This window comes from Arachis hypogaea, chromosome 20 (assembly GCF_003086295.3).
Source record: "Arachis hypogaea cultivar Tifrunner chromosome 20, arahy.Tifrunner.gnm2.J5K5, whole genome shotgun sequence".
Taxonomy (NCBI): domain Eukaryota; kingdom Viridiplantae; phylum Streptophyta; class Magnoliopsida; order Fabales; family Fabaceae; genus Arachis; species Arachis hypogaea.
The window spans coordinates 118,611,213-118,634,694 of NC_092055.1; the positions used below are offsets into that span (position 1 = coordinate 118,611,213).

A 23,482-nucleotide genomic window follows, 5' to 3' on the forward strand; every position below is an offset into this window, starting at 1 on the left:
TTTTAAGATGCAATCCACACGGTGGTTAGTAGTTATTACACATTTACACTGGGTTTGATCAATTGAACCTTATTGGAAAATGGAAATAATTCATTGACCTTTGGAAGTAAAATCTTTTATAATAAGTAGTCTTCCGCAACAAGAACCTGCATAAAGAAAACACATTGGTTACCTTTATTCAAATTAAACCTAGTTGTGAAAGTATTCACAAGTCAAAAAAGGGTTGTTAAGAGTGAAACACACCGAGTAAGAGAGATACAATTTTTGTCTTTCATTCAATGTGATTGGTAATATGTGTATGTAGCTAGGGCTTGGTGTATGTGGCAACTACTAATGTCTGTACATAAAGGACCCACTTTTGACTTTCCTCCGCAATGACTTCACCTTCCCAATTCTTGTCCCTATCACAATACTCTTTTTTAATTTGTTTTTCTTTTTATAATGACTTATTGAAGTTTGATTTGGTCAAAGTGAATGAAAAGAAAGAAAAAAGAACGAACGAAAGAACTATACAGTGTATGTGCAGTTTTTTTTAATCCTGTTCTGTTTCTACTCCTATGACCATGGAATTGTTAGACAAGGAACTCGTTATACTGTTATAATCGTATAAACATGAAATTAACGTAAAATAAATAATTAAGTGCAATCTATTCAGTATAATAAATTATGAAAAGAGTCCACGAAGACTTCATTTTTTTATTGAATAAGGTACCGCGTCTAGTAATTCTACCGAAATAAAAATAAAGCTAAGGCACTTTTATATTCAGTTCTGACAAATTCATCATATTATTATATATCTTCAATAAATATCACTTTTTTTTTCCTTCAATAATATATATTTTTGTTAGTTGTACAATTATATATCTGTAAATATAGATGTCAAGGAATGAAAGTGACGGTTTGATGGACACACAAAACTACAAAAGTAATGGTTTTTCGAGTAATTAATTTATCGGAATTATTTGATAACCAAAATAAATTAATTAGTAAAAAATAGTTAGAATTTGTTTTATTTTAATATTATTAATTATTATAATAATTAATAAATATTAAATAATATAAATTTTTAATTTTTTTATTTTCCTAAATAATTTATATATATTATGATATTTTTCGACCCAGAGAGTTAAGGACGAGTTTATCACAAATTTGACGAGTTCTATTTAAATTTAGGTACTTGTTACAATAATACTTATATATAATTGTTTAATTTATTAATAAAAAAGACAAAAATTAATATTTAATATTTATTATAAAAGATAAGTTTGACAAATTTAATACGAAACTAAAAGACACCAAAAAATTTGTCTTAAATTTAATGGTTCGTCATTTGTTACATATTTAAAAAATAAAAATTTAAACTTTTAATATCTGTTTAAATTTGTGATAAACGGACATGATATGATATAAAACACGTAGATACACAAATTTAAAATTTTTATAAGACATGAAAATACAGCATATATATAAAATATAAAATATTTTTTAAATAAATTATAATAATATTTTAATATTTTATTAATATTAAAATATAAATTAATTTTTTAATTATTTTTAATTTTTTAAATTATATAAAATATTTTTTGTTTTAATAATTAATAATATATACTACTTTTAAATTTATTTCAAAAATACATGTTAAAAATAAGATTTGATACAATATGGTTAGACACAATATATACAATATATACGAATGTGTCCAACGAATAAAAAAAAGTATCTATGCATATAGTTGGTTTAAACGAACGAATAAACGAATCGTGAGTTGGTGTATAATTAAGGCCAATTTTATGGTGTTTATTAGTTGGTATTTAAATTTTGCTTAACTTATCTTTTGTAGTAAGTTTTAATTTTTTAAAAATTATTTATTGTTATATCTTTTAAATTAAATATTATTTTTTAACTTTTTTTTAGTAAATAGACACCACCTTTTAAGTATCATAGCATTCATCTATAATTAATTTGTATTCAGATAATTTATGACGTACGTAGTACGAAGTTGTGGAGGACCATTATGGGATGAGTACTTTTCAAAGACTGACGGGACTAAATATATATAAAGATATGGTGTTGTTCTTCATTGTGAGAAATAACATTTATTTGCAAGCTAGAGATTATATATATAGATGGTGATGAAGAATAACGTTAGAAAATTGTTGGGTTTTGTTTACTCTATGAACTTGGTTGTGTTGTTGGGTGTGGCGGCAATGGCAGAAAGAGAAGTGAAAGTGGGAGCGGTGCTTGATGTTGGGGTTGGAATGGTTGGGAAGATGGGTTTAAACAGCATCAGAATGTGCATCCATGATTTCTATGTCTCTAATCCTCATTACAAAACCAGGCTCCAACTTATTCTTAGGGATTCCCAAAGGAACGTTGTTACTGCTGCTGCTCAAGGTTCGCTCCATCTCTTCGCCTCTTTATATATGCAATGTTTCACATTTAGATCTATGATTGTTGGGTGTATTTTGTTTGTTCATATTCATATATAAATAACCAATTGCACTCTACTGAATTCTTAAAATAATGAAATAATAATTTACCACCTTGCATTACGGCAAGGACAGTAGTAAAGACTAAAAACAACTTCTTCTTTTCCTTTAGAAATTAAATTGAAGAAGAATGAGAGTAAAGATAGACTTGAATAATGTTTAAGCATAACATAGAGAATAAATCTAAATTAGTTTCATATAAGATAGACTGATATATTTGTATTGAATCGTTAATAATTTATAGTATGGTAACAAAATCCCATATTATTTTTATAATTATTGTGTTAGATATATACATTACAATCGTGAGTAACATTAAAATTAGACATTAACATACATAAATATATAATAGTTAATATTGGTGAGTAATTTTGATTTATGTATAGTATATTTGTATTTATAAATTTTATAAAAAAAATGTTAGGGTTAGTAAATTTTGTGATTTGTAGCTATCAATTAATTATTATTATTAATATTTTTAATAATGTGATAAAATTATATTTAATAATATAAAATTATTTTTTTTTTTTTAATAATTAAGTGATGGTCAAATTTTAATAAAACTACTGTGTTTTTAAACTTTTCCATTTTATAATACAGAAATTTCCATTTTATAATACTGAAATTTCGGAGAAGTTTCTACTTTCTTGAAAGTCACGGTTGTCTTATTTACTACGCAATCCAGTAGCCAATTAATAATGAAGAATAGTGCCAAGTTTAGACTACTTGACAAAAATTAATTAATTAAGATGATAATAGTGGTAGGGTGGTATACATAGTAGTAAGAAAGAATGTCATGTGTCAACGTACTCATTCACTGGCAATGGGTACAAAGAGACATAAATGCAACTGTGAAAGATACATGTCCTCTACCTCTAGACTCTAGTATTTCTTTCTTATCTTCTTCCCTATCCTCTTCCAGTTGACTCACACCATGGATGCATGTGATTGTCCCACTACTTTCACTGTCATTATTCAATGCCATAAACAAAAAACAACATATATCCTTAATATGTATTTCTCTTCAAAATAGAAAAATTCAATACCGGCAGCTTGTTTATCATATGGAGACAAAATTATATATATTAATCATAATTATATTTTATGGAACTAAAAATCCAAACTACAGGCCAGGGTGGTGAGAGATTAGAGAATAGAGATTATGGCTACCAGCAAGAAACCTAGACTTTAAATTATTGTTTTGGCTATATAGTCTTGGATCTGTCTTTGGTTTCTTCCTACTGAGGTTATGTTTGGTGGGGTTCAACAATAGTATAGCTAGCTCATGTATCTCTGTGCCATTTTCATTTCAACCGAATAATACATATTAATATATCTCCTTATAATAATACTTGTGTTTCAATAGTAACATTGGTGGTTAAGGTAACAATATGACAGCCGTCAACTAGTAAGGGAGAAAAAAAAATCATTGGTAATTAATAATTAAGAGAGTCATGCATTATTTCGTTTTAATTGTGTAACAGTGTAAGTGAATAAAATCAATATATTGAACTAGCTTCAAAATTTTCGTTCTACTCTTTCAACTGAATGCATATCTTAGCTTGTAGTGCAAGAATGAAGTAGATGATTATTAATTAGAAATTAAATGGGCTTAACTAAGGTTCGAAAAGTAACTTTAATTTTAGACACGTGTGACTTGATACTGATCAATATTTAACGAGAATATTATAATCATGCAGCTTTAGATCTCATAAAGAATGAGCAAGTGGAAGCTGTGATAGGACCAGTTACAACAACGGAAGCCATGTTTGTGATCAACCTCGGAGACAAAGCGCACGTGCCCATTGTCACGTTCTCAGCAACGAGTCCTTCTCTCTCATCCCTCCACACCCCATATTTCTTCCAAATTGCTCAGAAAGATTCAACTCAGGTAGAAGCCATAAGCGCCATTATCCAAGCTTTTCGGTGGAAAGAAGTGGTTCCAATTTATGTAGACAACAGTTATGGCGAAGGACTCATTCCATGGTTAACTAATTCACTTCAAAAAGCATACATCCGTGTTCCTTATCTGTCTGCCATTGATTTCTCAGCCACAGATGATGCCATTGAAAGAGAGCTCTACAAGCTCATGACTATGCAAACTAGAGTCTTTGTCGTTCACATGACACCCCTTCTTGGCTCTCGTCTCTTTGCCATTGCCAAAACCATTGGCATGATGGATCAAGGTTATGTTTGGATTGTCACTGATGGAATGGCTAATTTCTTCAACTCGTTGGACTCTTCAGTTATGGACTCCATGGAAGGTGTCTTGGGTGTTAGGCCTTATATTCCAAGAACTAAACAGTTTCTTGATTTTAGAGCTCGATGGAAACGACAGTTCCTAAGAGACAATCCAACACTTGTTGATGTCAATCTGAATGCTTTTGGAATATGGGCCTATGATGCTACCACCGCATTGGCCATGGCCGTTGAGAAAGTTGACAGCACCCTTTCTGGCTTCACTAATGTGAGCAAGAACTCAAGCAATGTGACTGATCTTGAAAACTTTGGCGTTTCGCGAAATGGTGAGAAGCTGAGAGAAGCTTTGTCAAATGTTAGATTCAAAGGTGTTGGTGGTGACTTCAAATTAGTTGGTGGTGGGGAGTTACAAGCATCAGCATTTGAGATAGTTAATGTGATTGGTAATGGTGAAAAAAACATTGGATTTTGGATGCCAGAAAAGGGACTAATTAGAAGTATGGATGCCAAAACTGCAACAACCGCATATTCAAGTTCTAAAGAGAATCTAGGAAGAATTATATGGCCAGGGGACTCTTACTCTATTCCAAAGGGATGGCAGATTCCCACAAATGGTAAAAAGTTAATGATAGGGGTTCCAGTAAAAGATAGTGGCTACTCTGAATTTGTGAGAATAATCCATGACCCTATTACTAATTCTACAAAGGTCACTGGGTTCTGCATTGATGTCTTCAATGCTGTGGTAGAAGCCTTGCCTTATGCCCTTTCATTTGACTTGATTCCATTTGAAAACTCCAACGGTGAGATGGCAGGAACTTATGATGATTTGGTCAACCAAGTTTATTATGGGGTAAGGCTCTCGCTCTGTTATTGTTATTTATTGGTAATCTCATTCTTAGGCTATCGTATTTGAAAGTAATGCCTAATATGTTATGATGCATTCACAATTTCTGAATGGAACAGAAGTTTGATGGTGTGGTGGGAGATACAACAATTACGGCAAACAGGTCCAGTTATGTTGATTTCACATTGCCGTACACAGAATCTGGTGTGACTATGGTTGTTCCAATAAAAGACAACAGAAAGAAGAATGCATGGGCCTTCTTGAAGCCATTGACATGGGACCTTTGGGTTACAACATTTTGTTCATTTGTATTCATAGGATTCGTTGTTTGGGTTCTTGAACACCGAATTAACAACCATTTCAGAGGGCCTCCTTCTTATCAGATTGGCACTAGCCTGTGGTTTTCCTTCTCAACCATGGTGTTTTCCCATCGTAAGTATGCTCATTGATAGTAACAGATAAAATAGAACACAGTTTTATACAATTGTAGATGATCTCTATGAATATTTAATGATTATGCAGGGGAGAGGGTAGCAAGCAACTGTGGAAGATTCGTGGTGATAGTATGGGTTTTTGTGGTTCAAATTCTAGTTCAAAGCTACACTGCAAGTCTTACCTCTCTCTTAACGGTTGAACAATTACGCCCGGTTATTACCGATGTGCATCAACTCCTAAAGAATCGGTTGAATGTTGGTTATTTGGATGGTTCTTTTGTTCGTGAAATCTTGAAGGATTTGGGATTCCAAGAAAGCCAGCTCAGGATTTACAGATCTGCAGAAGAATGCAATGATCTCTTCATAAAAGGAACTGCAAATGGTGGCATTGATGCTGCGTTTGATGAAGTTCCATATGTGACACACCTTCTTCAAATTTACTGCTCTAAGTATACCATGATTGAGCCAAGATTTAAAACTGGTGGCTTTGGATTTGTAAGTTCTGTGATATCACTCTATGTTTAATTTGTTTAACTATATATATTGGTTTCTTCAGAGATTAATTTCCTCATCTTTCTCTAGGTGTTTCCAAAAGGGTCACCTCTTGTAGCAGACATATCAAGGGCAATTTTGAATGTGACTCAAGGAGCCAAAATGAAAACAATTGAGAATGCATGGTTGAATGGAAGCAGTTGTCCAGAATCTAATGCTCAAATTTCTTCTGCGAGTCTAGGACTCGAAAGCTTCTGGGGTCTGTTTCTTGTTATAGGTGTTTCTTGTGCATTAGCACTCATGTTCTTCTTAGCAACATTCCTGTATCAGTATAGACATATTCTGTCAAGCCATCAGCCCAGTACTTCAATATGGACAAGAATTGGAACCTTGCTAAGTATCTTCAATGAGAAAGACTTGAGCTCTCACACTTTCAAGAAAAGTGCAAAGCAAGATGCAAGTGTAGCTAGTAGTCCTGCTCATCATCATGGAATAGGTTCAGCTGAGGCATCACCAAGTACACATTGCCCTTCAAGTCCTTATAGCTACACAGAATCAAATTTTTCATTCTATGGAGACCAAGTAATGTTTAGTCCGGATCGACATGATTATGGAACTCATCAAGGTCATGAAACTCAAGACAGAGAAATGAGGGTGGTGCACGATGATACTCAAGAAGTGGCCACTACAAACAGTAATAATACTAACTCCCAAGCCACATAGAACATCTGTGGCAGTTTTTAACAAATTACTGTTGTAACAATTTTGTAAAAACACCTCATCTATTGAATATATTCTATGACAGTTTAGTTCAGGTCAAGGCTTAGTAACAATGTATATATGAATTTTCTATTTGATGGTGCAAAATGGGCAATGACTACAAATTTTATATATACTTTTTCTTAAGAGTCTTAGTAAATACATCAGTCCTTGCATTCATGCTCTGATTGGTTCTATCTAACAAACTAACATCTAGAGATTCATGCACCACGTTTAGAATTACTAATAACTTTGGTGAGAAGAAAGATAAATAATATTTTAGGCCTATACAACTAATTAAGGTAGACACTAATGATGGAAGAGAACACCATCCATCCATTACAAAACTTTCCTAGGATGTCATTCTTTTATACATAAGCAGAAATTTACAAGGATGTCAACTTAGGTATTGTTCAAGACACTCTTTCAGTTTTTGAAAAGTTACAGGTTTTGATACAAATGAGTCCATACCATTTGCAAAACATTCTTCAGCACTCTCTGACAAAGCATTTGCTGTCATCTGCATTCATATGAGATAATAAGACAATGATCATTTCTTTCTAAAATTATTTTTATTGAATCCAAATCAACAATGGAAGGGGACAAGAAGATTAATTGCTCACCGCGACAATTGGGATCCGCTTTTTAGATGGTCCAGAACATTCATGATCTAGATCTGGTAGATTTAACTCCATTAAAACTTTTCTTGCAGCATCCCAGTTTCCTGTTTCCTCGAAAGACCGGATCAATTTCGTTGCCTGAAGGCCATTCATTATTGGCATGCAAACATCCTGCCAAGTGCAAGTATCAAATGATTATTACAAACTGAAAAATGCTATGCAAAAATGATAATGGCAGCTGAACAAAGTTGGCAGATCAAGGCACAAGTTACAGGTTCAGAGAATTCCATAAGTTACCATCAAAACCAAGTCATAAGAGCAGCGCTGAACGGCACGCACTGCTTCGGCTCCATTATTCACAACATCTATGCTATGGCCTAACTGCTTCATCATGGATTGTGTCACCATGACATTAATCTTGCTATCTTCAACCAGAAGGATCTTAGGCTTTGATGTGGATCTGGTTAATTCTGATGCACAGATGCTAGTAACACATTGAGTTGTCACGTTTGCATTCCCTTGAACCTTACATGTTTTCTGAAGTTCACTTGGCTTTGTTGCTATATCCATTTCAGAACCTTCCACCATATGTTTAGAAGAATCTGTAATACCCTTATCTTGACAATATTTATCACTGCTAACTATATTTTCGATGTTTGTTTCTCGGCTCTGACCGGATGAACTTGCTGATGATTCTGATATCTCTGGAGCATCAACTACTAAAGATGAATCCTGAACAGAACATGTCCCTTTTGATATGATATCATGAAATGGGAATGGAAATGAGAATGAACACTCTGAAGTATGTGAGCTTGTGTAGCCAATCTTATGTGTTAATAACTTGTGTGCTCTGCTAGAACCATTGGAAGAGAAAAGAGAGCCTAAAGTTCGCGGTTGGAATTGGAAGAAACTTTCTGTTGTATAATCACAAGCACCTTCGTCATTCTCCATATCAGATAGTTCATCTGTGTCATCAGAATTTTCTTCAATTATTGAAACCTTGCAGGGAAGTATGAATGTGAAGGTAGAACCATGGTGTTCTTTGCTAGACACTGTTAGATGACCCCCCATCAACTCAACCTATTCAAAATTAGAAAATTTGGTAATTATATGTAAAACTAATGAAACATAACTCAGATCAAAAGAAGAATGAGGAAATGGTGTTATACCAGTTGTTTGCATATTGCTAATCCTAGTCCTGTGCCACCATACTTTCGAGCATGATCTGTGCCAACTTGCATGTACCTTTTAAATAAAGTAGGTATTGCATTTTCTGGCACATTATAACATTGAAAGAATTATTCATCTGAAGGTCAATTACTCATGTAAGAAAATCAAAATGATTAGTATGAAATAGAATTGTTAAACAAACAGAACAATATACATACCTGGTATTCCAATGCCTGTGTCATACACATCACAGCGTATCCACACCGTTGTCTCTGTTAAATGATGATGCTCCTCAGTGTCTTCATTTACTGAGCATTCATTTTTAATTGATGATCCGCATTCACCATGAAATGCATGGTTTTGGCCTTGAGGGTGATCATGTCTCTGATCATCAAGAAGATTTCGGTCACTGCTACTTTGAGGTGTTGAGAGGTATCTATCTTCATTTGCTTGAGTTGCTGAAATATTTGAAACAACATATAGGTTTATACCTACTTTCCCTTCATGTGTAAACTTGATCGCATTGCTGCAAAATATTACAAAAATTTGGATTATTTAGACTATTAACTAGACTTTTAACATTTTCTCTGCTTAGTTACAAAAATCATTCCAAATTTACTAATTGTCTAATCACATAAAGTTTAATACCTGATCAAATTTGTAAGAATTTGCCGGATCCTTAAAACATCACCAATAACCTGCAATTGTTCATCAATCAGATGAAGCAGGTACCACTGGTGAAGTATATATTAAGAAATTCTTTAAGGTCCTCACCTCAATTGGTACATCATCTGACACATGTCCTTCTAAGGTTAATATTTTCTGCAACGACGCTGCAGCCGTCTGGAGTACGTGCTTTACTACCTCTCGTGGCCTGAATTTAGTTGCCTCGAGCTTCATAACTCCTACGTAGATGCAGAGGATTGCAAGGGTGGGAAGAAAAAAAATCACATGATTTTTATCTAATTGTATATGAAGCAATTCCAAAACAGTCTCAACATAACATAAATCATGTTATATAATCTTAGCACTAACAAGACAAGAAACAAGGATAGATTTCTTACCTGATTCAACCTTGGAAAGATCAAGAATGTCATTTATAAGTTGAAGAACCAAATCTCCTGAAGATAGCATAACATCCAAGAGCTGTCTTTGCTCCCCATCAAGCTTTGTGGTAGAAAGAACTTCAGCCATGCTAACTACCCCAGATAATGGAGACCTTATCTCATGAGACATTGTGGCCAGCATTTGTTTTGCTCTCATAGTCTCCTCTATTAAAAGGGAGTGAGAAAACAATAAGATTTCTTCATCTAAAAGTAAAAATTATTGAACTAAAGTGCTGAGTAATCAGATTCATACCTGTAATGTGAATGGTTTTGTTTAGTTCTGTTTCCTTTGCTTTCTGAACTGCAATCTCTTCCCGAATCTTAGCCATCCTTTCTCTTTTCCGCACCTGCAATTTCGGAGAATTGTAAAATATCATGTGTGCTGCCATTACCATAAGAAATATTAAAACAAAGTTAACATTTACCTGATCTGTTACATCCATTCCCATATAGTTTATTCCAATTGTCTCCCCTACTTTGCTAAACACGGGTTCTACATATATCAAGAATGTCTTTGATCCGAATAGTTCTGTCTCAAAAGTGATTTCCCTTTTTGCAGGTAATCCTTTCTCCAAGACTTCTCTCTTGAACTCTTGAGATTCTTTGACCCCAGATCCTGTGAATATTTCAACATCTGTTTTTCCTATTATGTCCTGAAAAATATGAGTAATCCGAGGAGTTTAGATATTTCATCTTGTCAACAATTAGAATGAAGTGTGAAATTATTTTTCTCCAGCACATAATCTATTACCTCCTCTTGCAAACTTGGAAAATGATTATAGATGAACCGGTATCGCAATTCCTTGTCCTGAAGAAAAAAAACATACATAAAAGAATTAGCCCTTGATAAGTCTAAAACAAACTATTAAGAATACATAGAGCACAGAAAAACTCATGAAGCAGTGCCTCAAACCATAGATTTTAATACCTGATGGCCAATAACAACAGGTGCATTCTGGAGGATGAAATGCAAGAAATTATCTGCTCTTTTGAGAATCTGGGAGAGTTCTTCTACAGGTGAGGATTGCCTCTCAATGTTGTTGATCCTTTCAAGCAACTTGTCTTGGAGTATCTGCTCTCTCTGGATGCTTGCCTCAAGCAATTTCTCCAAACGCAAGGCCCTTTGTTTCCAATACTTAACAGTATCATACTCAGCAGCATCTATTTCAATTCTCTTGTTCTGAAGCACAACCTTGTTCTTCCTTCGCGGCATGTCCTGCCATATGTCATAAACATCCTCCAATATAGACACCGGCCTTTTGTCGCCTCCATATCTTTCTTCCTCGAACCGGTGCTCCTCCAATATCTCCAGCTTCCTTAGCTCAACATCCTGCCTTTGTTTGCTAAGGTTGTCGAGCTCTTCCCTCAGAAGGCGCACCGCATTTGCCTGCTTGTACTCCCAATGTTTCATGAGGTATGCCAACTGAGAAGACCCTTTTTCAGTGAAATTTGTAAGCTCCATGAGGCGCTTGAAATCGGCTATAGTTGGCTCCTCTATGATTGTAACATCCTCTAACATATCCTGCTCCCTTCCAGGCTTTTCGATATTGAACTGCTTTCCAACTTCACTTCCAATATCTTCAGGCCACATTGAAGGCAGGATTTCAATTTCCATGTCCTCAATGCACTCCCTCTCCTTCTCACACACCATGATAGCACAATGATTAGTCTTTTCTTCTACACAGATTCAATTTGTTCATCATTCAATACAGTTGCAACTTCACCAACTCTTTTGCTTTTTCTGTGTAGAAATAGATTAATATTCCAAGAAAGGAAAATTAAATATGTGAGTCTAATCATTATGGCCATATTAAAATCAGAAAGGAGCCAATTTACACTTTACAGCACACATCAGCAATTACATGGAAGAACAGGCCAAGGGTGATTGTATTTCATAATAAAATCTATGAAGAAAGGGGAAACAAAATATATATGAACTCTAATGTTGGTAAACAATGACAATTTTTAAGACTTTGTTTATGAAAAATCGATGCAAGTATTTTAATACGCAACAAGTTGACCAACCTTCCGGAAAAACCGAAAAAGCAATATAAAACATTTAATTCAAAGTAGCAAGGATTAGGGAACTTAAGAAGCCACCAAACAGATAAGTTTGAGGAGAAGAACGAGCATAAGAGAAGGAACATGATAAGGATCAAAAGCTACTTTCTGGTATCAAAGATATCCTAATGCAGAAAACAAGCTAATCCATACATTGGGCAAAGACCAAAGCCAATACACATTTTCACAGGACTTAGAAACAATAAAGATAATTAGCTGATAATTAAGCTAATCACTATGAGTTAATTAAGGCCTGTCATTAATAAAGATGAAGAGTTGAAACTTGAAAATATGAACTCTGAGGAATCTCTTCAACTGTGAAGTCAAAATCATTCAATCATACAATCATTAATCACTTCAAAAGAAAAGGCTAAATAAATAACTTTGTAAATTTGCATTGTAAGGTAAAAAAGGAACAAACTTTATTTAAAAAACATAAACCAGATAAGCATGTGCATTTTAAGAGCTCAAAAAAATGGTACTAAGAAATAATATTCTTAACCCTTGTTGTTGTTGTTATAGTAGTTGCTGTGAGGCAACAATTACCTTGAGACTCTCACAGTTTTTTCTTCCTCTTCAAAACCCTCAGGTTATGCCTCATCAAACAATCAAAGTATCAAATGAATCATATATGGATTATATATTTATATATATAATGTAATGTTGCTTCCACTCTCTCTCTCTCTCCCTGTCCATGAAAACAGAACATAATCATCCAATCATAGAAAATGGATTTTTCTTCTTTTTTTTTTTTTTTAAATCCACAGGAAACCATTGCTTTTGCTGTTCCCCGCTCTTTACTTTACAGGGTGCCAGATATATAATAGATAATATATTTATTAATTATTATTACTTGTTTTGTTTGTGATGCATGGTACGTAAGTCAAATGAGAAAAATTAACACGGCGGTTATGTATATCCTTACGGTTAAGCCAGGTCGAGTTCTCTCTCACTTAATCACCTTGTATTAAACCAATATAAGTTTGTCAAGTAATAAGCTCTTAGATAAGTGTCAGTGGTTCGAATTTTGTCTTATATATGCAATAATTCATTAATCAGTGACAGATTTTTAAATAGAATTTAGATTCGCGATGAATTAAGTTTTAATTTATCAGATTAAAAAATACCGTGACAAAAAAAAATTACATTGTATTAAAGTTTGATTAAGAGTAGATTAGAATTTAGAAGTATACGTGTTTTGTGAACTAATAATAACTACTACCTTAGTTTAGGTAATAATACTTTACTACAACATGCTGCTTAATTTCTTCCTGACGGTTGTGTTTAATTACATACTACGCTGGTGATTCCAGCTCTTTTCTAGTTAATCCATGTATGTTTTAAGAACCTTAATTAAAATTTGTTGGAATTTTAGAATTTTTACCTAAAATTATTGATGTTAAACTACTAAGAAAGATATAGGTGTACTTAAATTTAGGTTCTTACTAGTATTTTTACCCGTAATACTATTACGGAAATATAAATCTTTTAAAATTACGTAGATCTAGGTATTATAGATTATGATACGAAAAATGTATAGTATTAAATTATTTTTATAAAATAGTCGTAAGGGATAAAAGTCTCCGTCGGCTAAAAAGACCAGAGTTTTAAACAAAATTAAATAATAAATTTTTTAGTTATTATTTTCAAACGAAAGAGTTTAATTTTTTTACTTAATTTTAACATCCGTTATCTAAAATTTAAAAGAATTTAACGTGTATATTTTTATATTTGATTAGGTATTAAGTTTGTTGTACAAATAGAAATAATTAATTTTTATGCTTGCTATTTAAAAATAATATTTTTCTATATATATATATATATAATTAGATATTAACATAAAAAAATTTATATTGATAGTTATAAAATTAACTCATTTTTTTTAAAATAATTGAATCTTGATTCTAACTTTTAATCACAGTATTAGTAATTTTATTAAATTATATGTAATAAATATTTAAAAGAAAAGAAGTGAAAATATATATTAAAAAGATAAATAGTAAAAATTTAAAATTAAATAAAAAATATGTATATAATAATATTTTTTATTTAAATTATATTATGTTGTTAATTTTATTTTTTATAAAATATAAAGGTAGAGAAAAATAGAGAATGAGAGAAAAGAGAGAGAAAGATAAAGAAGAAGAATGAGAGAGGAAATTTGTTAATTTTAGAAGTTAAGAAAATTTTTTATTTTAATTATAATGAAAATATCTGGTGACACATTTTGATTACTAATATAAAATATGAATTATAAATTATATATAGAGTGGGAAGGATGGAGAGAAATAAAAAAAAAGAGAGGTAGATAAGAAAATATAAGAAGTATGTTTACTAATTTTAGAAAAAATATTTTCTCTAAATTTTAATAAGAGAGTGTCATGTGACACATTTTAGTTATTAAATTAGTTAGTAATATATAAATATAATATATAATATAGCTATATTTTAATTTTAGTATTTTAATTTTAATTTAATTTTAGAAAAAATCGAAAATACCCCCTAGGATCAACAAGGGAAGGAGGGGCAAAAAAGGAAAGCAGTCCGAACGTTCTTTTATAATAAATTTTCTCTCTGAAAAAATGCAACTGTCAACGCACCTCGAGAAATACAACAGCCGCAAGAATGCGTAAAGCCCAGACCAACAGCTAACACAGAGTCCAAGGGCAACGACCGAAGAATTGCTCGCTCCGACATTAGGGAACTCGTTAAAACGACCTCTCGAGTTCGAAACCCATTCCAACAAACGACCAATATAGCCACAAACGGCGAAGCCATGTCCTCCAGTGACAAAGATCGACCTCACTCGCTCTCCCGCTGCGGGGGCAACTGTTACGGATCCAATCCCCGGATCCGTCGCCTGATCCGGTCCCTAAACCCGGTTACCCAGATTCAGCCCACTTCGCCATTCTAGAAGGCCTAAAACCGGCCCTCTACAATTTCTAACCAACATTCAAATTCAAATACTTCTTTATCTTAGCCAAACAAGATAAAATAAAATAATTGTCATCACCTATATAAAGGGGTCCTAGTCCCCCTCAGGTACGTCACTCATTCCACTCACCTCATACCTCTTAGATCCATTCTGACTTGAGCATCGGAGTGTCTTTGCAGGTACCACTCCACATTGCTCCAGTCAGATAATCCGGCGACCACCTTGACTCGCAAGTCTCCGATCCACCTTACAACTCGTACCAGAGATATCTAGTACACACTTAGTCATCAATATTTAAAAATATGAAATAAAATGTTATTGAATTACTTGATTAGAAGAATTAAACTAAAAGAATTTAATTAATGACTAAGTAATAGTCAAAAATAATAAATTCTGATGTATCTAACATTTCTCTTTTAATATTTAATTTCATGTTTAGCATGATTTTAATTACGGTTACTTTTTGTAATAGAATATTCCACTTAGCCACAGTTATAACTGTGCTAAGTAGGTGTTGACCATGGCAAATTAAAAGTCTCTGCGGTTGGTTAACAGACTAAAAACTATAGCTAAATAAAAGAGTGTCACCCCCTTTAGTTGTCGCAAAAATATCGTTGTCACGATTTTTTTGGTGGCTAAAATCTGTATTTTTAATAGTGTAGTACTATTGTTGTTGCTGCTGTTACTACTACTAATAATAATCGAAAAAAATACAGGATTTACGTGTTCGTACTAACCGATATTAAGCCCTAACCAGATACTAGCTAGTGTGGATTTATTCCCAAAATGCCTAGCTTTTTTTTTATACTAGGAAGCGAAAAGGTAGATGGTGACTTTTTCTATATGATTTACTTTTAAAAGATAAATAATTAAATAGCAACAATTTGTTATTTGGATAATAACGTTAGTTATGCTAAGTAGGGATTGTATGTCCATTATTATTTCAAGTGGCACAAATTATTAAAGGCAAAACGAAGGAAGGGATATATATAAATGGGAGTTTGGGACCAATTGAGGTTGCACAATCCTCAAATTCCGGAAACAAAACCTTAAATTCATTCATCGTGCATATCTTTGGATGCATTTAATCTAATTTGTAGCTAAAACAGCTTAACAATGACAAAAACAATTTACATATATAGGTGATTTCTATTGCGGTAATGGATTTGGTGGCTATGGTTAGGGGTGGCAAGCGGGGAAGCCCGCCCCGCCCCACCCCGCCAGAAGCCCGCCCCGCCCCGCCTAGTGAGACGGTCTCAGAATCTCAGCCCGCCCCGCCTAACGGTGGACTGGCGGGCCGGCGGGCTAAGCCCGCTAAATATCTTTTTTTTTTTTTACTTTTAACTATTAAAATAATATATATAAAGATATAAAAAAATCTCTTTTGTTTTTTACTTTTAACTATTATAATTTCTAAAAGTATAAACAAATTATAATTTTTGTATTCACAAACATTAAAGTCTTTGTAATTATAAATATCTAATAAACATGATTATAAACCAAGTTTTTATCCAAAACATAATTATAAATATTGTTTCCAAAGCAAAATAAACATAATCCAAAACATAATTAACAATATTGTCTTTAAAACAAAACAAACATAATTTAACACACTCAATTTTCATCTTCATTCTCTTGTAAGTTGGGTTGGGGGAAGTTGGGTTTTGGTAAAAAAATTGTAAAAATACCCCTTACTAAAAAAATATTAAGCCCGGCGGGGAAGCCCGCCCCGCCCCGCCAAAACCAGCGGTTTAAGCGGTGCGGGTTAAGCGGGCTTTTGCTATTTGACGGTCCCAATTTTTCAGCCCGACTCGCCTTTTTTGGCGGGTTACGCGGGCCGGCCCGGCGGATTTAGGCCCGTTTGCCACCCCTAGCTATGGTGGCCAGGCGTGGGTTTGATCTTCGAATTAAAGAAGGGTAGATGTCAAAGGGACGTTAGCGTTAAACACATTTATAGGAGTTTGTTCTAGCCTAGCCCATTAAAAATTCAGGTCCAGCCACGGATCACCGACTCACCGGGTTGGCCTACTCAAAACACGGAGCGATCCGCACATCACCTCCCACTTTATAGAAAATCTGGACAGTTAGTAGAAGCTTTCAAAACGATGGGCTTGATTACAAGGGGTTCACCCGGGTACTAAATATAAATGGGGAAGGACCTACCCCTCTCAAGAGGTACGTCACCCTTTCTAATCCTAATTAGCCGCCTCCTAGTACGGACTCTGACTTTAGCATCGGAGTGTCCTTGCAAGTAGTCCCGCCCACCGACACCTTGACGCGTAGGCCGAAGGAACCGTATCAGCAGCTCGCGCCCAACTCCAGATCTCTTCAACCCTTCGTTCCGCCATCCACCTTACCGATCCACCAAACACCCACACCACCGAACATTGGCGCCGTCTGTGGGAACCTGGCGCGATGGAGCTCTTCCCTAGCAAAGAGAAAATGCGGGAAGAAGGGGGGACCTGTTTGAGAAGTAGGGTAGCCTCTGTGACCTCCTCCCACGAATGTTCAAGGCCAAGGTCCTGTCCAAGTGACCCCCCTCCGAATCTTCCGAGAGACATCCTTTTGGCGGTACAGGTGACAGCAACGCAAAGATCATGCAAGAACTCCATCACCGAGTGCAAAACCTGGAAAGGGAGCTAGCGGCGAGAGATCGCTATCGCGCCGAGCACAGCAAAGATTCTCACCCCAGTTTGTCCTACACCCGATCTCCTACCAAGAGGTCGGAAGACAAAGGGCAAGTCCCAGGAGGGGCAACAGGCATGAATGAGCTGATGCTCGATCTCAGTCCATCCGCGATATGTCGAAAGGTCGTGGAGAAACCAGGAGAGAGAGGACAAAGGAGCGATGATATGGTGGCCGGTCCGATGATATGGTGGTTCAACGCGCTCCCTCAAGAATCCATCATGACCCTCATGGATATCTCACGCAGCTTCTTGGCGTAGTTCAACATGCGTATAGTCAAAGCTAAGCACCCGATTAACCCGTTGAGCTTACCCAGCGGGCTGGCGAGTCGACAAGGAAGTTCCTCGATCGATTCAATGACAAATGCCTGCAGATCGACGGGCTGACGGACTCTGTAGCAAGCATGTGCCTGACGAATGACCTTTTAAACAAAGATTTCAGAAAGTACCTTACCACTAAGCCTGTATGGACCATGCAAGAAATTCAGAACGTGGCAAGGGAATACATCAACGACGAGGAAGTTAGCCAAGTGGTGGCAGCCGCCCAACCCGCCTAATTGTCAACCCGGGAACACCGACAGACAAAAGGAGGCGCCCAAGGAAGGGACGCTAGGAAAACCCTTCAAGTCATTTCCTTGGGTGGGCAAGTTTACAAACTATACCCCTCTCACAACGCCCATAGTAGAAGTTTACCAATAGATAGCAGACAAAGGCATCCTGTCAAAGCCCCGGCAGATGAAGGATAGGACAGGCGGAAACAAGAATATATACTGTGATTACCACAAGGGGTTTGGCCAAAAAACTAGGACTGTTTCGACCGGAAAGATGCTCTCGAGCAAGCCATTCGCGAGGGCAAGTTGACAGAGTTCTCGTAGTTTAGACGAGAACCAAGGAGGAGAGAGCGAGAACGGTCTGAGGAGGATCGCAGCTGGGTAGTGAAACCGAGGCAGGGCCCCCCGAGAGCGCCGACAATGCCCCAACGGTAGTCATCAATGTTATGGTAGGACGGGATGCACCACCCAAATCGAAGTCGGCGGCCAAGAAAGACGCTAAAATCTTGGTCATCTCGTCGAGAAGCTCCAAGGCTCAGTCCAAGGAATCCCCTAAGATATCCTTTGGCCCAGAAGATCGGTGGTTCCATGATCTCTTTGAAAATCCACCCATGGTATTTACGGCAAGGATTGGGACGGGCCTATTAAAGCGGATCCTCGTTGACAGCAGAGCTGATTCGAACATCATGTTTAGAAATGTGTTTGACGCCTTGGGACTCAGAGAGACCGAACTCAAAACCCACCAACACGGGGTCGTGGTCTAGGCGACAACTACATAAAACCTAACGGGTTAATCTCACTCCCCATTTGCGTGGGAGCCGGGGAAAGCAAGAGGTCAGTGATGGTAGAATTCATGGTCTTAAGGGACTCCACAGCCTTCAATATCATCATAGGAAGGAGAACCATCAATGAACTCTCAGGCGTCATATACACGAAGTTCCTAACAATGAAGTTCGTAACGGATGACGGAAACATAGGTTCCATTAGAGGAGACTTAGAAACAGCAATAGCTTGCGACAATGCCAGTCTCTCAGTGAGGAAGAAGTCAAAGGAGGCAGCCGGGGTGTTTGTGGCAGACATAGATGCGAGGATGGATGACGGGGAAAAATTGTCGATAAAGATTTTCACAAAAATATCGCGTTACAAGTATAGTTCTAAACCAACAAATTATCCTCGGTCAATGTTTAAATTGTTTGTCACAAATGCAAACCCAATAAAATTAATCGAAGTATTTAAACCTCGGGTCGTCTCTCAAGGAATTACAGGGAAGTGTATTTATTATTGGTTATGAAAAAATATATTTTTGGGTTTTGAAATAAGAGACACGAAAGTAAAAATGGCAAGAAAATTAAGTAATAACTACGAAAGCTCTTAGCAAGGAAAAAGAATTAGAAGTCATATCCTTATTATCATTGTCAATTGTGATGGTAAATGTGAATTGCCTTCACTTAGTTAACCTCTAACCAATGGAGGAAGGTCAAGTGCAAACAATCAACTTGAGTTTACAAATCCTAGTCAACTCATAGTGAGAAACTAGCTTTGGTGAAGTTCAAGCTAACCGGAAATCTCCAATTATCATTCAACAAAAGACTTTTGATAACTCAAGAGTCTCTAAATAATCAATCCAAGTCAAGAACATAAAAATCTAAATTAAAATCCACTCAAGCATTTTATCAAAAACTTGGGGGCGCAAAATAAAGCATAGAAAATTGACAAGACATAGGAAATTCTAAGACTAACCAAAGCAAAGAAATAACCATAACAAAGCAATTGAACAATAAGAAACATGAAACATAAATTGCATTAATGAAAATTGAGAGTAACACATGAACTCATAAACTAAATTAGCAAAATAAAGGAATCAATAAGGGAAGTAGATAACTAAAGTGCTAGATCAAATAAAAGTAGAAGAGAGACTAAATTAAAGTAAGGTGTAAATCTGAATTTGAGAAGAAATAAGACTAAAAACCCTAAAACCTAGAGAGAGGAGAGATCCTCTCTCTCTAGAAAACCTACATCTAAAACCTAAAGTACTGTATGCATGAGAAGTGAATGATTGATTCATTCCCCCCTTCCAGCTTCACTCTGCAGCCTCTAATCAGTATTTTCGGACCTGAAACTGGGTCCAAAGCAGCCCAGAAATCGCCCCCAGTATTTTCTGTAAATTTCAGCACGTGACGCTCTCTCACGCATACGCGTCAGTCACGCGTACACGTCGCTGGTCTTTTCACTGGCCACGCATAGGCGTCAGCCACGCGTGCGCGTCATCTGTCAAATGCACCAGTCACGTGTACGCGTCGTCTATGCGTGCGCGTCGCTACCAGATTCTCAAAACTTCAATTTCTTGTATTCCTTCCACTTTTGCATTCTTCTTTTCCATCCTCTAAGCCATTCCCGCCCTATAAACCCTGAAATCACTTAACGCACATATCACGGCATCGAATGGTAATAAGAGAAGATTAGAATTAGCGAAGTTAAGGCCAAAGAAGCATATTTTCAATCATAGCACAAAATTAGGAAGGAAAATGTAAAACATGCGAATTATATGAATAAGTGTGAGAATAATAGATAAAATCCACTCAATTCAATACAAAATAAACAACAAAATAGTGGTTTATCAATCTCCCCACACTTAAATATTAGCATGTCCTCATGCTAAGCTCAAGAGATGCTATAAAGAAGGTGAAGAGGAATGGTAGACTTTATGAAATGCAACCTATATATATGAATACAACTACATGCTAAATGCTTCTACCTACTTGGTTAAAAGTAAATCAAGTTCTCCAAAAACAAATATGAATTGGATTCTGCTAATTCAAATCATAAAATGAAGTACACATAGACTTGCAAGAAGAAAGCTCGTGAAAGCTGGGAACAAAGAATCGAGCATCGAACCCTCACCGGAAGTGTATACACTCTAATCACTCAAGTGTTTGAGGTTCGATTCTCTCAATTTTCTACTAATCTTGTTTTCTAAGGCTTGCTCTTCTTCTACCAATCAACAAAAATTTAATTCATGAATACACATATCAAGAGGTCTTTTAAGGGTTGTAATGGGGTTAGGGTCAATGTAGGATTGTATTTGGTCAAGTGGACTAAAATATGAATCCTTAATTAACCTAAACAACTCTTAAGCTTCCCACCTAACTTAAGACAATCCATGTAATCAGAATGTAAAATCTAACTACCCATTAACTATGTTTACCACATATTCATACATCCCAATTTTGAGTACAGTACATATGCATTGCTATTACCATTTACTTTGGTGCATTTTGTCCCCTTTTATTACTTGATCTTTTTTTTTTTCTCTTTTTTTTTCTTTTCATTTTTCTTTTCTTTTTATTTTTCTTATTTTTTTCTCAATGCATACGATTAAGGTATTGAATGCATGAACATGTGCTCAACTATCTTTTTTTTCACACTTTCACAAAAAAGTCTAACATACTCAATTTCCAAACCAAATATTTCCAAACCCAATTTCTCCACACTTAATTCATGAACACTTTCACTAGTCTAAGCTAACCAAAGATTCAAATTAAGGACATTATTGTTTTCCTCTTAGAGTTAGTGATGTGCTAAAGTAAAGAATAAACGGGGTAAAATGGCTCAACATTGGTTTGCAAAGGATGATGAAAAGGGATGAGGCCATATGGGTATGTAAGCTATAGTGAAACAAAGGCCTCAATCACATAAGTGCATGCATACATCAAACAATGAAAATATAGAATTAAGCAAGACAAAGATCACAATTTCAGAGAGAACAACACACACCAAAATAAAATATTGGTTGATAAGATGCAACCAATCAAATAGGTTCAAAATCTCACTAGGTTTGTGTGTTCGAGCTCTAAACCATGTTCCAAAATAGATTTCTTCAAGCAAGTTCAACAAAAATTTTAATTCAAATTAGTGAAATGCTATAAAATAGTGTCTTGAAAATGAATTTATTACCTCAACCAAGTAGTACATACATGCAAGCAACTAAATACACATGCAATCTATTATGCAATGCGATGACTAACTAACAAAGAAAATTAAATATTGGTGTTGAGACAGGAAGTAGTTACCCACGGAAGTCGGTTTCGACCTCCCCACACTTAAAGATTGTACCATCCTAGGTGCATGCAAGGATGTGCAAGTGGACGGGTGGTGCACGAAATTGTGATGTCCAGGCTCGAACAATCCCTGGTAATGGCTCCAAAGCTTGGTGCTTTGATCTTAATTCATAATTGTCACAACTTCGATACAACTAACCAGCAAGTGCACTGGGTCGTCCAAGTAATACCTTACGTGAGTAAGGGTCGAATCCCACGGAGATTGTTGGTATGAAGCAAGCTATGGTCACCTTGCAAATCTCAGTCAGGCGGATTTAAACATGATACTTTATTAGATAAAAATAAACAAAAAAAGGGATAGAGATACTTATGTAGATTCATTGGCAGGGATTTCAGATAAGCGAATGGAGATACTTTTCGTTCCTCTGAACCTCTGCTTTCCTGCTATCTTCATCCAATCAGTCTCACTCCTTTCCATGGCTGGCTGTATGCAAGGGCATCACCGTTGTCAGTGGCTACATCCCCTCCTCTCAGTGAATCATATGCTCACGCACCCTGTCACGGCACGGCTATTCATCTGTCGGTTCTCGATCATGCTGGAATAGGATTCACCCTCCTTTTGCGTCTGTCACTAACGCCCAACAATCGTGAGTTTGAAGCTCGTCACAGTCATTCAATCATTGAATCCTACTCAGAATACCACAGACAAGGTTTAGACCTTCCGGATTCTCTTGAATGCCGCCATCATTCTAGCTTACGCCACGAAGATTCCAGTTAGGAGATCTAAGAGATACTCATTCTAGCTTAATTCATGTAGAACAGAAGTTTTTGTCAGGCACGCGTTCATAAGGGAGAAGGATGATGAGCGTCACACTTAATCATCACCTTCATCACGTTCTTGGGTGCGAATGGATATCTTAGAAGTGAAATAAGAAGAATTGAATAGAAAACAGTAGTACTTTGCATTAATCTTTGAGGAACAGCAGAGCTCCACACCTTAATCTATGGAGTGTAGAAACTCTACCGTATGAAAATACATAAGTGAAAGGTCCAGGCATGGCCGAGAGGCCAGCCCCTCTG

At 35.7% G+C, this 23,482-nt stretch overlaps 2 protein-coding genes across 4 annotated transcripts; one reads left to right on the top strand and one right to left on the bottom strand.

Annotated features, from left to right (window-relative positions):
• Window positions 1-1,964: 1,964 nt before the first annotated feature.
• LOC112784340 (glutamate receptor 2.7) lies at window positions 1,965-7,351 on the top strand. 2 transcript variants are annotated; one of them, XM_025827500.2, is made up of 5 exons: window positions 1,965-2,394; window positions 4,190-5,538; window positions 5,652-5,964; window positions 6,055-6,461; window positions 6,549-7,351. In XM_025827500.2, exons 1-5 carry the CDS (start codon window positions 2,127-2,129, stop codon window positions 7,179-7,181), a joined length of 2,970 nt encoding a protein of 989 aa, XP_025683285.1. In that variant the 5' UTR covers window positions 1,965-2,126; the 3' UTR covers window positions 7,182-7,351. The 2 variants fall into 2 exon arrangements, with proteins under 2 accessions (XP_025683285.1, XP_072085761.1); XM_072229660.1 differs by lacking the exon at window positions 1,965-2,394 and adding an exon at window positions 3,581-3,921.
• On the bottom strand, window positions 7,311-12,969 carry LOC112784339 (histidine kinase 5). 2 transcript variants are annotated; one of them, XM_025827498.3, is made up of 13 exons: window positions 12,721-12,969; window positions 11,042-11,854; window positions 10,865-10,921; window positions 10,539-10,766; window positions 10,367-10,460; window positions 10,072-10,278; window positions 9,782-9,912; window positions 9,656-9,705; window positions 9,226-9,533; window positions 9,007-9,110; window positions 8,135-8,917; window positions 7,841-8,008; window positions 7,311-7,737 (listed from the first exon to the last, which is right to left on the bottom strand). In XM_025827498.3, exons 2-13 carry the CDS (start codon window positions 11,762-11,764, stop codon window positions 7,615-7,617), a joined length of 2,976 nt encoding a protein of 991 aa, XP_025683283.1. In that variant the 5' UTR covers window positions 11,765-11,854; window positions 12,721-12,969; the 3' UTR covers window positions 7,311-7,614. The 2 variants fall into 2 exon arrangements, with proteins under 2 accessions (XP_025683283.1, XP_029152341.1); XM_029296508.2 differs by lacking the exon at window positions 12,721-12,969 and having other exon boundaries at window positions 11,042-12,575.
• Window positions 12,970-23,482: the final 10,513 nt, after the last annotated feature.